The sequence below is a fragment of the Engystomops pustulosus genome, chromosome 9, assembly GCF_040894005.1.
Source record: "Engystomops pustulosus chromosome 9, aEngPut4.maternal, whole genome shotgun sequence".
Lineage (NCBI taxonomy): Eukaryota > Metazoa > Chordata > Amphibia > Anura > Leptodactylidae > Engystomops > Engystomops pustulosus.
In genome coordinates, this window is record NC_092419.1 from 76,822,583 (window position 1) to 76,836,049 (window position 13,467).

At 41.5% G+C, this 13,467-nt stretch overlaps 1 protein-coding gene across 7 annotated transcripts in view; it reads left to right on the forward strand.

Moving 5' to 3' along the window:
• ZMYM3 (zinc finger MYM-type containing 3) overlaps positions 1 to 13,467 on the forward strand; it is a 49,480-nt gene that overhangs the window by 18,647 nt on the left and 17,366 nt on the right. For 6 of the 7 annotated variants that reach the window (XM_072124795.1, XM_072124791.1, XM_072124794.1 and 3 more), the window contains exons 4-11: positions 987 to 1,065; positions 5,576 to 5,867; positions 5,986 to 6,157; positions 7,174 to 7,386; positions 7,618 to 7,768; positions 8,422 to 8,537; positions 9,624 to 9,710; positions 9,791 to 9,941. In XM_072124795.1, coding sequence (XP_071980896.1) covers positions 987 to 1,065; positions 5,576 to 5,867; positions 5,986 to 6,157; positions 7,174 to 7,386; positions 7,618 to 7,768; positions 8,422 to 8,537; positions 9,624 to 9,710; positions 9,791 to 9,941 — 1,261 coding nt within the window. The remainder of the gene's footprint in view (positions 1 to 986; positions 1,066 to 5,575; positions 5,868 to 5,985; positions 6,158 to 7,173; positions 7,387 to 7,617; positions 7,769 to 8,421; positions 8,538 to 9,623; positions 9,711 to 9,790; positions 9,942 to 13,467) is intronic. The other variant, XM_072124797.1, reaches the window with a different exon arrangement.

Below are 13,467 nucleotides of genomic sequence, written 5' to 3' on the forward strand. Positions count from 1 at the left end.
TTTAGCAGGTGACCGGTTCCAATGCCTTTGTCAGCATTCTAAATCATTTCAGTACTTTATAATAGTTTAATCTACATTACCTGGCTCCCCTGCGAGCAGCGTGTGGCAAGTCCTGGGGGAGGCAGCACCTCATGTTCCTGTGTCAGTCTCCTCTTATACAGCTCCCCTACCCCACCCTTATCATCTGCATTGTGCAGGCAGGGGAAGAAGGGTGATGCTAAAGAATAGAAGTATGCATGACGCTCAGACAGCAGCTCCCGAGACTCAACACATTTTGCTGGCATGGAGCCAGGTAATGTAAAATAAATTGGTATAAACTACTGAAATCAAAAGGAAAACGAACTTTCAGCTTTCCCACCTCAACAGAGTATTTTCCCATGCCAAATGATCTCCACATGCAAATGACAAACTCTGGATGAACATGTACAGCAGTCAGAAAGGGAAAATGCAGTCCAGTAGCGGCAGAGATCTTCTAACATCCAATAAGTAGTTGACATGTTGATGCATTTTGGACAAAGGTCCCTAATCGTAACATCTTATACAGCTATAGTGAATGGCTTATTTGAAATTGTGCACGAGAAGAAGTGTTAGGAAATGTAAAAAGCTTAGTAAAATTTGATCACTGGCTACATTGATGCCACTGTTCGAATGTCTAGGAGTGGGATTGGGGAGGGAGGGTTTTTATACACATGATAGTTATCTCCTATGTATACGATTGTATTGATTTGTAGTTACATGTTTATTGTATTTTTCTATTGAGAAAACATTGATAAAGCTAAGGCCTTTTTTTGTTCAAGAAGTTAAAAGATGACAGAAAGTTTTAAGTGTGTGTGTGTATATATGTATATATAATATATATATATTACTATTTGAATGTGTTTTTTTTTTTTTTTTTTTTTTTTTTTTTTTTTTTTAAGCTGTAAAATTTGCCTTGTTCAGTGGAAATTTTTTAATATTTTTTTTTTTTTTTTTCCTCATCTCTAAAGGAACAAAAACGCAGTGACCGTGCTCGCCGCAGTGATACCATTCCCCCGTCTGATAGCAGTAAGTGTCCAGAGAAAAACAGTAAGTGTCTTGAGGATATGCAAAACCACTTGGAGTTATGCCCTTCATTAAACTCCTTTTATTCCATACATCTAGAATGCTAATAAAAAATAAGTTTCTTTGTATTATAACCTCATAAGTTTAATATTTTCTGACAGAGTGCCCCTATTAGTACCCCTAAAGCGAGATGGGAACACAGCCTTACGGTTGCTTTAAAATAAAGGCCTATTCATGCTATGTACAATCCTGAATTGTAGCAGGACTTTAAGCACTCCAGTGAGTCGTCTTTATACCTCCCATACCGTGTGAATAGATATGCAAAAGGATTGCCACAGTGGTATAGGTACAGTGCCTACAAGTAGTATTCAACACCCTGCAGACTTAGCAGGTTTGATAAGAAGCAAATAAGTTAGAGCCTTCAAACAAGAGCAGGATTTATTAACAGATGCATAAATCTTACAAACCAAAAAGTTATGTTGCTTAGTTAATGCTAATAAATTTTAAACATAAAGGTGTGGGTCAATTATTATTCAATCCCTAGGTTTAATATTTTGTGGAATAACCCTTGTTTGCAATTACAGCTAATAATCGTCTTTTATAAGATCAGGCACAGGTCTCTGGAGTTATCTTGGCCCACTCCTCCATGCAGATCTTCTCCAAGTTATCTAGGTTCTTTGGGTGTCTCATGTGGGCTTTAATCTGGAGCTCCTTCCACAAGTTTTCAATTGGGTTAAGGTCAGGAGACTGACTAGGTCACTGCAACACCTTGACTTTTTCCCTCTTGAACCAGGTCTTGATTTTCTTGGCTGTATGCTTTAGGTCGTTGTCTTGTTGGAAGATGAAATGACAACGCATCTTAAGATCCTTGATGGAGGAGCGGAGGTTCTTTGCCAAAATCTCCAAGTAGGCCGTGCTATCCATCTTCCCATGGATGCGGACCAGATGGCCAGGCCCCTTGGCTGAGAAGCAGCCCCACAGCATGATGCTGCCACCACCATGCTTGACTGTAGGGATGGTATTCTTGGGGTCGTATGCAGTGCCATCCAGTCTCCAAACGTCACGTGTGTGGTTGGCACCAAAGATCTCGATCTTGGTCTCATCAGACCAGAGAACCTTGAACCAGTCTGTCTGAGTCCTCCAATACTCTGAAAAATAATTTTTGCTGTATCCTGTCACGAACATATCAAAAATAGTGTAAAGTATGTGATGGGGAGTAAAACGACACCATAATCTGAGAAAAATACTATAATACTGCCGCCTATGAACAAGATTATAACTACTATAATACTGCCCCCACCAGGTCTTGTCTCTCTTCTCATTAAAGGGTTTATCCCACAAACAAAAGAGAGGCGGTAAGCCGCTCCTAGTGCTTGAACAAACGCCGCAGTGTTAGAAGGATGGCGTTACCGGAAACCTCCAGAAACGCTATCTAAAACTGCGGCGGGGTACAACGTAATCATCGGACCGCTCGCAAAGTGAGGGGGCGGGGCGTGGTTAGGGGTGGTGACTGGAGGTTTCCGGTTTAACAGTGCTGATACCCCCACAGATCACGAAAATGAGGGGTTCAAAGGGGTCCCACGTACCTCCGTCGGACCCCCTCGTTGCTCAGTCAGACTAATAGAGCAGAGTGCCTCGCTATAGAGATTAATGGAGCAGAACGGTCATGCGCTGCCGGAGCGATGAGGGGTCTGAAGGTTTTGTGATCTGTGGAGTCTCATCACTGTCCATGTATAGTGTCTCTAAATCTCCAGGGCTTCCCTAGACACACAACTCTAAATTATGCAATTAAAGGACACCTGTCATCAGGTCTGTGTCACTATTCCTGTCACCTCTACCTGTTGGAGCAGCTCACAAGGATCCCATCCCAGCCTTTATCTAGTCACTTCATACATTAACACCTTGCCGACCGCGGCAAGGGGTGTATGGAGAGGGCTCACGAGCTGAGCTCTCTCCATACACAGCGGGTAATGGCTGTATAAAACAGCCAACACCCGCCTGTCAGTTAACCTGTTAAAAATCATAAACACATTAGGTATTATCATCGTGTCCCAAAATGTCCGATCTATCAAAATATATTAGCGATTTTTCCCAGCGTTTAACCCTGTAACGGAAATTGGCGCCCAAAGTCGTAAATGCCACTTTTTTGCCATTTTGAAAAATATAAAAAAAAATCTATAAAAAGTGATCAAAAGCCCATACAGTCCTAAAAATGAAAGCATTAAAAATGTCATCAAAAGGCGCAAAAAATGACACCACTCACAGCTCCGTGCACTGAAGTTTGAAAAAGTTATTAGTGCCAGAACATGAAAAAATGAAGAATTTTTTTTTGTACAGAAGGTTTTAATTTTTTTAAATGTATGAAAACATTATAAAACCTGGACAAATTTGGTATCCTTGTGATCGTACCGAACCTAAGAATAAAATAGACATGTGATTTGGGTTGCTCAGTGAAAGCTGTAAAATCCAAGCCCACAAGAAAACGGCGCAAATGTGTTTTTTCATCATTTTCACTGCATTCTGAATTTTTTTTCCCACTTCCCAGTATACGGCATGGAATAATAAATACCATCACTATGAAGTTCAATTTGTTACGCAGAAAACAAGCCCAAACAGAGCTCTTAACATGGAAAAATAAAAAAGTTACAGATTTTTGAAGGTGGGGAGTGAAAAATGAAAATGCAAAAACGAAAAAGGGCCACGTCCCTAAGGGGTTAATCATTGTAAAATCATCTATTCTTTATTATGTAAATGAGGCTGATCACATGGTCAGAGGCAGTGATGTCACTCCTGTTACCCCTCCCCATGCTCATGTCTGTGTGTAATGTATAGTAAAGCATTGCTGGTGTCTGTGCTTTATCTGCTGACATGCTGCATCCTCCTAATACACATGTGTGAGACACAGACATCAGCTACACAAGTACCTGACATGTTCTGCTATAACATGGCTGCCTGGAGCTGTTGTATCTCTCCTATACACACAGACTGCAGGGGGCATGGCCGGGAGCACCAGGAAGCACACAGAGGAGCCATTACACCATACATCATTATACAGGCTGTCAGTCAAGCACTGGGGGTGTGGCTGTGCCTCCCACTCATGAATAAGCCGGTCATGCTAATCACTCATTGGACATCTCGCAGGTCATTTGCATACAGCTTTACGACCTCATTGCTTAATTTAGACATGTAGAGAGACAATGCTCTCTAATGGCAGTTTGTGAAAATAGATTTAGTTTAGGGGGTTATTTTGCATGACTGGTTCTCTTTAAATAATTTTTTGCCCAGCCTGGGATTTGAACCCAAAACCACCACACTCCACCTGCTATAGAGAGACAGAGCCTCTATCCACTAAGCTATGGACTAAGTGGTTACCTCTGGGCGGATTTTATGTCACCAAAATCCTCACTTTGCCACAGGCTTAATGCACTGGTATATAGAGTTACGTCTTGTCAGAGATCTCTTTAGAACATCTTATTTATTATTATGCATATAATACTTAAATTAGTTCAGTTAAATTAATAAAAAGGACAAAAAAAAAAATAAGGGGTCATTCAGACAGGCGTGTCTGCTCCACAACTGATAAAAATGCGGACATGGCAGTGTTCAGACCATATTGTATCCGTTTTTATCACGTCCATACGCCATCCATTATTTTCACACATGCAAAAATAGCTGGTGGGTTTCTAATCTACTTCTTGCCTAGCAACATTTGAGAAAAGAAACAGTCTGCATACGTCATGCACGTCATTCTACAGATGTCCGTGGTTCACATGCGATAGAAAATAACGCATGCTGAAAGTTTTTTCTCACTGTCTGCTCATCTGAGAAAAATTGACATGTGAACAGACCCATAGGAAACATTGGGTCCGTTTGCCATCCGCAAAAAAAAGGATAGCACACAGACATCAAAAATGCCTGTCTACATGAGCCCTAAATTATACTCTTTTAGTATACTATTTTATATTACCATTACCAGGATAACCTTTGCAATACATATACTATTCTACTGGCAAATCACTGGTGACCATCACTGATCGAATGTATTTAAAAGAAAATATGTATGTTCTAGACTGAGCCCCGTCCACAGACATTTGCATTGCATTTTTAAGCGCCAATGTAAGCGTCCCATGTGACCGCACCCTAAACATTCAGATAATGCATTTTTGTTTGACAGGACGCTGCTAAACTGCATGTGATAAGTGTTATTGTATCAATTCACAGCGGTTTGTTTTAGAGTTTTGTGTGTCAGTAAAGTATGTCCTAGTATGATTGTTCCAAAACTATAGTTTATGCGGATTGGTAAAATAAAGAACCTACCCAGGCATTAAAAACTTCTGAAAATGTAAAATTCTCACTGCGAAGAATTGTCTGTTGCCTGAATATGGCCCTAGTGTTGAAATTTGTCTAGCCTGGTTCTTCTTTTTATCTTTTCTAAACATCTACTTTAACTTATTCTAAATACTTGAAAAGGCTGATTTTAAAAGACAGCTGTGGTTTACTTTGTTTAGGCTATTGACATTTGTGTATTATTCAGTGCAGATATCTGATGAAGATTCCGATGCAATGGTGGATGACCCAAATGATGAGGACTTTGTACCCTTTAGAACTAGGCGGCCAACCCGGCTGTCTCTTCGTAATCAAGTCCCGCCACGTCCTCCCAAACCAGCGCTGACAAAAATGTCTTGTGCTCACTGCCGAACCCCTTTACAGAAGGGACAGACCGCTTATCAACGCAAAGGAATGCCCCAACTCTTCTGTTCTTCAACATGTCTTACCACCTTCTCTAAGAAACCACTGTGCAAGAAGATATGCACTTTCTGCAAGAAGTAAGTTATGTACTGACATTTGGGCTAGGCAGATACGTTTGTAGTGGTTCATGTTTCTTTCTTTGGTTTCTATAACTGTAGTAGATGTAAGCTTGTTCATGTTTGATGTACGTTTTAGGGATATTCGGAACTCCAAAGAGTCTGTGGTTGCTCAGACTGGTTCTGGATTCCAAGAATTTTGTTCAAACGCCTGCCTTTCCCTATATGAAGCACAGCCAAGATCTAGTTCCCAGAGCTCATCGGATGTTCCAGATATCATTAAGTGCAGCATCTGTCACAAGAGTGGTGAGGTGAGGATCAGACAATTATTATATGTCAGAATTCTACCTGTGGAAATCTGTTCCTTTGCCTGTTTTCTTCCTTATTTAAGCAGTTTGTGTAAATGACCTTTGTCTTGTAGTCGACTGACAGCTTAGAGATAAGGAACCTGAAAATGTTTTTAATGACTTATCTCTCAAGTCGATTTGTGACACTGAACCAACTATAGGTCCTTATGGACCTGTGGTTTAGTGTACCAAACCACCCTAAATGAGCTCTATCCATGGATGCAATAAAAAGAAATTTAACGTTTAAGGCACAAAACCAGAAGTACCTACGGCTGGTGTAGTGTGCCAACTCGACAGCTTCCCTTGACCCAAGTTTGATTGTAATATCCTATTCCTGTTGTCTAACTTCTATCACCTACACAGATCGCAAGAACAGTGGGCCTGTTGAACATTCATTCTTCCGCTCCGTTCAATACTATTAAAGCATTGGAAATTTCCAACAGCTGTCCTCACCCATTAGATGCACTATTAAATGGAACGAAAGGGCACCTGCTGATCCTGATGCTTCTTTTCAATTGAGACTGACCACCTTCTCCTGTTCACCAGTGGTCTGTTCTTTTGATTAGTGGGTCCCAGCAGTAGCACTCCCACCACTTAGATTGTTACTATTACCCACAGGATTACAATCAAATTTGAGTCTTTAGTCATTGGATAGGCTAATACTCCTCACACAGCTGGATAGAGGCACATTTTCTCAAGGTATGGAAATAGTTAGTCTTTAGCCTCCTTTTTTATCTCTATGCTGTGTAGGGGCTATATTGCTCACTACTGGAGAAAGGAGCAGAAAAAGGCAGAGTAGCTTCTTAACGTGTACTTAATGTAGAAGTATATTATAGTTTACTGTGATAACCTGCTCTATTAATTTCTTTGAAAAAAAAAAATGCTTCAAAGGTTTTATGTATGCACCAAGGGAGAGGATCTGTAAAAGTATTGTACAGCCCATGAAGGCGATGGCTCACCTTTACTTTTGCTTATTACAGATTCAACATGAAGTCAGTAATGGAAGTGTAGTTCACAGATTGTGCAGCGATACCTGTTTTACCAAATTTCGAGCCACCAAAGGTCTGAAGACAAATTGCTGTGACAACTGTGGCATCTACATTTACAACAAAGGTTTACCACTTGAGTATCTGTTCCACGAAGGTCAGCAGAAGAGGTTCTGTAATGCAGCTTGTTTAAACAACTTCAAAAAGGTATGTATGGGTGTGTACAGTAAATTGATGTTTTTTATTTGGTACTTTTCCAGTGCAAGTCTTCACAGCCCTGGGACAGGACACTAGTAGAGAGCAGCTCATTGGCTGGTGTAAAGTGCAAACACTCTGAAACCTGCAGATAAAAGATGGCTCTAATTTGTCTGTAATGTTGAATTGTGTATCACTGTGTTATGATTAGCTTAATACATTCACAATTCTTTCTTTCTACAGAAAAACACAAAAGTTTACCCTTGTATGTATTGCAAAACGCTTTGTAAGAACTTTGAGATGCTCTCCAATGTGGACAAGACTGGCCGTGTGGGACTCTTTTGCTCTATTTGCTGCATTACCTCTCATAAAGTCAAACAGGCTGGAGTTCCAGGTACAGGATTTATTCAGAGTATCCATGTGTCCTGATCATGTGATGGATGCATCCAATCTTGGTTAACATGACTAACGTTTTTTGACTGCAAGCAGAGATCTTGAAAGCCATTAGGTATTAAAAGTTTACATAGACCAAATATTTGACATCAACTCAGTGTTGATCATTGTCTTGTGGGTTAGCATTGAAAGATTGTGCTGTTGTCCTGATCATGTGTTGTAACACATAGTGACATTTATAGTTAACTTTGGGCCTCATACCAAATTCACTATACCCAGTGGAGAGGAAAATCAAAAATTAAGCTGATTTAAAAAAAAAAAAATAATAATAATAATTCTTATACTCTCCATATTTTCTTTATTTACGTATTGTTGCTGCTTTGTCTGAAGTTGCCATAGTTGCATTACCAAGATAACCTTAAAAGGACGAGTCCTTGTGCAAAGCAGGTATGGCACAGATTTTTACATAGAAGCAGAAGTTTAAGGTTAAGGAAAACGAGACGCAGCAGGCTTGATATTTTTGCGAAAATGCTGAACAATAGCAGGATGTCGCTCTGGAGTGGACAAAAAGGCTGCAGCAAATACATATCATTTACTATTTATTTATTTTTTTTAATTATTATTATTATTAACCCTAATTCCTTGTTTCCGCAGGCCCTACCCGACCTTGCAGCCTATGTAGGCGCAGTCTATCAGAACCAGCGTATTACAACAAAACAGAACGTGTTCTCTACCAGTTCTGCAGTCCAAGCTGCTGGACCACCTTCCAGGTAGCTAAATAAAGTCATTCTTTGGAAGCGTAAGGAAAATGATGAATAGTATGTATAATAAGGGTGCTCTGTGCTATTATCTGTCCATGTAACAAGGAAATTGGTGCAGTACAACAACACTAACCAATATATTATAACTTTGTTTCATTGTAATAATGATCAACTCGTAAGAGCTCTACTTGCCGAGACTTGCAGACACTAATGCTTGACTCTGGGAAATATGCAAATATATTTTCCTGCATGGGATAAGGAAAGCAATGCCATTTTTAGCTACCTTGTAATGCTGCCCCCTTAATAGTAACCATACAAGGAAGCTTAAGAGATGTTATCTTTATCGCATTCTGTAAAACATATTTGCATATTAACTTTAAATGATCAACAAAGACTAAGTGCCCTAAGTTGACCTTCTGCATGTGGTCAATGAACATCATTAAGCGGTAACAATGGTGAGTTCCGTGTCACTTTTATTTTGGCTACATTTGGCTAATTTTCCTTTAGCCTTCTCTGTGGAACATGTTGTGTCCCTGTGTCATCCGTTCCGCTCTTTGCTGTTCCATAGAGATCCATAGTGCTGTAAAATGAGTGCAGAATAGCCATGGAAAGTCTGTTTCACTACCAGAATATAAAAAACCTACTAGGGGAAAAATATAATGAGTAACTTTAATTGTTCACCACAAGATGGCAGTAATACCATTTTAGAGGAAATTTATTTTGATTTGAAACTTTTCTTGGAGTCAGCGCCTCAGACCACCCTCCTCATGAATACGCTGGACTACTAGTTTCTAGTGTACAGCACGACAGTGTTTGTTAGCGTTATCAGTAGTTCCCAATAACGCTGGCAGTGTAACACTGCTATGTCTGTTTTGGCACTAAGAGTTTACTTTAGTAAGCAGCTCCTAGTGCTGTTTTTGAGGGTGACAGGTCCTCTATAATAATGGCGAAAAAAAATCCTGTATTGGATATGCTAGAAATGTGATTGAGTGAAGAGATAAATTGACATCGATTTAAATCCTGTTGGTAGTGTTCTTTCCTTAATCCGTTTAAAGTTTGTCGATGTGTTGGTAACAAGGCTCCCCTGTTTTTCAGCGTACCAGTCCTGAAGGTGGAATCCATCTCAATTGTCATTATTGTCACAACATGTTTACTGGCAAACCAGAGATCTTGGATTGGCAGGTAAGGGCTTTTCACATGGTTGTGGAAGTATGAGACCTGTCAGAATATTTCCTGATCCATCTCTTTCCATCTTTTTACAGGACCATGTGTATCAGTTCTGTTGTAAAGATTGTTGTGAGGACTACAAGCGGCTTCATGGCGTTGTGTCACAGTGCGAATATTGTAAGCAAGAGAAAATTCTTCATGAAAAGATACGGTTTTCAGGGGTGGAAAAGAATTTTTGTAGCGAGGGTAAGTAACCCATGAACTTGGTGACTGTGAATGCCCAATATCTTGTTTCTGCTATAGAAATGTTGAGGAGTGTATTGCACAATGACATCATGATACACATCCAATGTATATATCTAATATGTTTCTTTTTGTCACAATTTTACCTTAATCTGTTCACTATCACTGCCTTCAATTTCCTCCCAATACGCAGCATTTCATTCTGTAAATGTCTTGCATTATAGTGGTTGTTCCAAACTTTCTTTTGGGTGTAGCTTGCGTTTTTTGCGCAAGGGTTTTGTTGCGTACTTTTTTTTTTCTTTCTTTACAAAATTTTTCTTTATAGGTTCTAAATGCTGATCTCTGCTTATTAATGTATTTTCATCTGTCTCATGTATTGTGTTTTTGTCCTGCATGTAAAAAAAAAAAATATATATATATATGCAAATTCCATACCCCTGTGACGGATGCAGTGTATTGTCACCCCCCAATAATGGATGTACAATTTTGGCATCCTAAACAAGGGAACATTTTTACGTTTAATAAACATTAACGTAATATACATGCTTAATTGTCTGGCAGAGTATACACAGAAAAAACATTGAGACAGGTGAAAATACAAATTAGCAGAGTTTAGCCATCAGAAACTAAAGAAAAATTGTATAAAGAAAGAGGAAACGTTTCAGAAAACACAAGATAATGGAAACGAAGGAAGATGAGGCAAAGTTTGGAGCAAATACTATTGCAAGACATTTTTAGAGAATAAAAAGTGTTAAATTCAAAATGGTTCATATTGGAGGAAACTGAAGGCAGTGATGGTGAACAAATTAAGATAAAATTGTTAAACATAAATTGGATACAGCAAACTCGAAGGGACTGAACAAATGTTGCAAGTTTTCTGTATTTTAAGTATTTGTAATCCTGACAAGTGCAAAAGTAATTTTAGATGAATATATGTTCTAATCAGTTAGCCATGTACAATAAGTATTTAAGGCTAATGAATAGTAGAGTACACATGCTTGAGAAGGCAGCGGACCCCTGAAACCTAGCCACAAGCATTTGGTACAATAAATTGTTCTCTGTAAAATTGCTTTGTGTACCATTGTGGAACTCCCTATCGTCATTTTATGTGGACTCTGTCGTCTTATTCAAGAAGGATCGAAGTAATGCAAAAGCAATATGTTTTACTGAAAGTGAATAGAAATATACCTTATATACTCGTGTATAAGCCGAGTTTTTCAGCACAAAAAATCTGCTGAAAAACCTCACCTCGGCTTATACGCGAGTCGATGTAAAAAAATAAACTTGCTCACCCTCTGGCGCCCCAATGCTCGTCGCCGCTCCTGGCGGCTCCTCTTTGGTCTTCTCTCTGCTCCATTAGCCGGCAGAGACACTGTCTTGCGATCTGCCGGCTGGCACATCCCTATAGCGTAATCAAAGGCTACACCGCCGCCTCATAGTGTTGTGCTGGCAGAACACAAGGAAACCTCTCTGCCGGCTAATGGAGCAGAGAGAAGACCGAAGAGGAGCGGCAACGAGGAGGTAAGTTTTTTCAATGTGCTGGGCTGATCCGCTGTATACTATTGTGGGTGGGGTTGGCGGGCTATATACCATTGCGGGTGTGGGGGGGAGGGGGAGAGGAGGAACCCCTCATTAGAGACACATCGAAGGATCCATATGAAGTCTGTTATGTACAATTGTATTGCTGTTGTACTGCTTGATCAGTTAATAACATAGTGGTGCAGTGTTGGCTAATGTATATGGCTTTGACAAGTACTCACTGTTACCAGGTCTTCACCAGCTCCCTGTTCCACTGTGATGCCTGATGGGTCCTGATGCCAGTTATATAGGCCGGCATACTCCTGCTTCTGGCGTCAGGGTTCAGCAGAGAGAAGTGTTTTTGCCATTGTCTGCTTATGTAGTGCAGGCTATTATACTATCGGTGTAGACCTCTTTGTTCAATATCAGGGGTCGGGAACCTATGGCTCGCGAGCCAGATATGGCTCTTTTGATGGCCGCATCTGGCTCGCAGCCAGGGCTCCTATCCAGGGGCATTACTACAGCCGTGGCATCTGCTGCGCTGCCTGTCAAGACCAGGGGCCCTTACCTGGCTCCTGTTGTGCCCCCGGCTGTAGTAATGCCCCTGGATGTAATGGGCAGAGCAGCGCAGGGTCCGCGGGGTTAATTCTGGGGCGGCGCCTCTCTCTCCCTCCCTGCAGCAGTCTCCTCCTTGTGTGAGAGAGGGAGGGGAGGAGACTGTGTGCCTGCAGCCAATCCCAGCGCTGGATGTAGCAGCGCGGGAGATTCAGACAGAGGAGACCAGAGCTGCATATACTCGGGAGACATGCAGCACCTGAGGAGAAGGAGTCAGCAGCTGGGAATCAGCCAGAGATAAGTGCTCCCTCCCCCCAGTGTCTCCTCACACTCTGCCTTAACCCCTTAGTGTCCTGTGTGCAGGAGCAGCTATGAAGCTCCTAAGTGTCCCTTACAGACCCCTCTGCATCATCCCCTCATATCTTCCCCCACCACTGCATTTCTACATTAATGTGAGGTTCTGCAGCAGTTGAGATACAAAATAGCTAGGACCTAAGACAAAATTGTGGTGCATGTCAGTAATAAATGTGGCACATGGTCCGGCTTAGCAGTAACAACAGTCTAGCAGTCTTGTGGGACACAGAGCAGCCGCCACATAAAACAGACACGCAGACACTTTAACAAATGTGTATTGGGATGTTCTGCGGGGGGTGGCGTGTGTATAATAATGTTCTGCGGGGGGTGGCGTGTGTATAATAATGTTCTGCGGGGGGTGGCGTGTGTATAATAATGTTCTGCGGGGGGTGGCGTGTGTATAATAATGTACTGCGGGGGGTGGCGTGTGTATAATAATGTTCTGCGGCGGGTGGCGTGTGTATAATAATGTTCTGCGGGGGGTGGCGTGTGTATAATAATGTTCTGCGGGGGCTGGCGTGTGTATAATGTTCTGCGGGGGCTGGCGTGTGTATAATAATGTTCTGCGGGGGCTGGCGTGTGTATAATAATGTTCTGCGGGGGCTGGCGTGTGTATAATAATGTTCTGCGGGGGCTGGCGTGTGTATAATAATGTTCTGCGGCGGCTGGCGTGTGTATAATAATGTTCTGCGGCGGCTGGCGTGTGTATAATAATGTTCTGCGGCGGCTGGCGTGTGTATAATAATGTTCTGCGGCGGCTGGCGTGTGTATAATAATGTTCTGCGGCGGCTGGCGTGTGTATAATAATGTTCTGCGGCGGGTGGCGTGTGTATAATAATGTTCTGCGGCGGGTGGCGTGTGTATAATAATGTTCTGCGGCGGGTGGCGTGTGTATAATAATGTTCTGCGGCGGGTGGCGTGTGTATAATAATGTTCTGCGGCGGGTGGCGTGTGTATAATAATGTTCTGCGGCGGGTGGCGTGTGTATAATAATGTTCTGCGGCGGGTGGCGTGATCCCCGACAAAAATGTGGCCTCTGGACCCTCAGTAAATAAGCCCCATTGTACGGCTCTCACAGAATTATATTTTAAAATATGTGGCG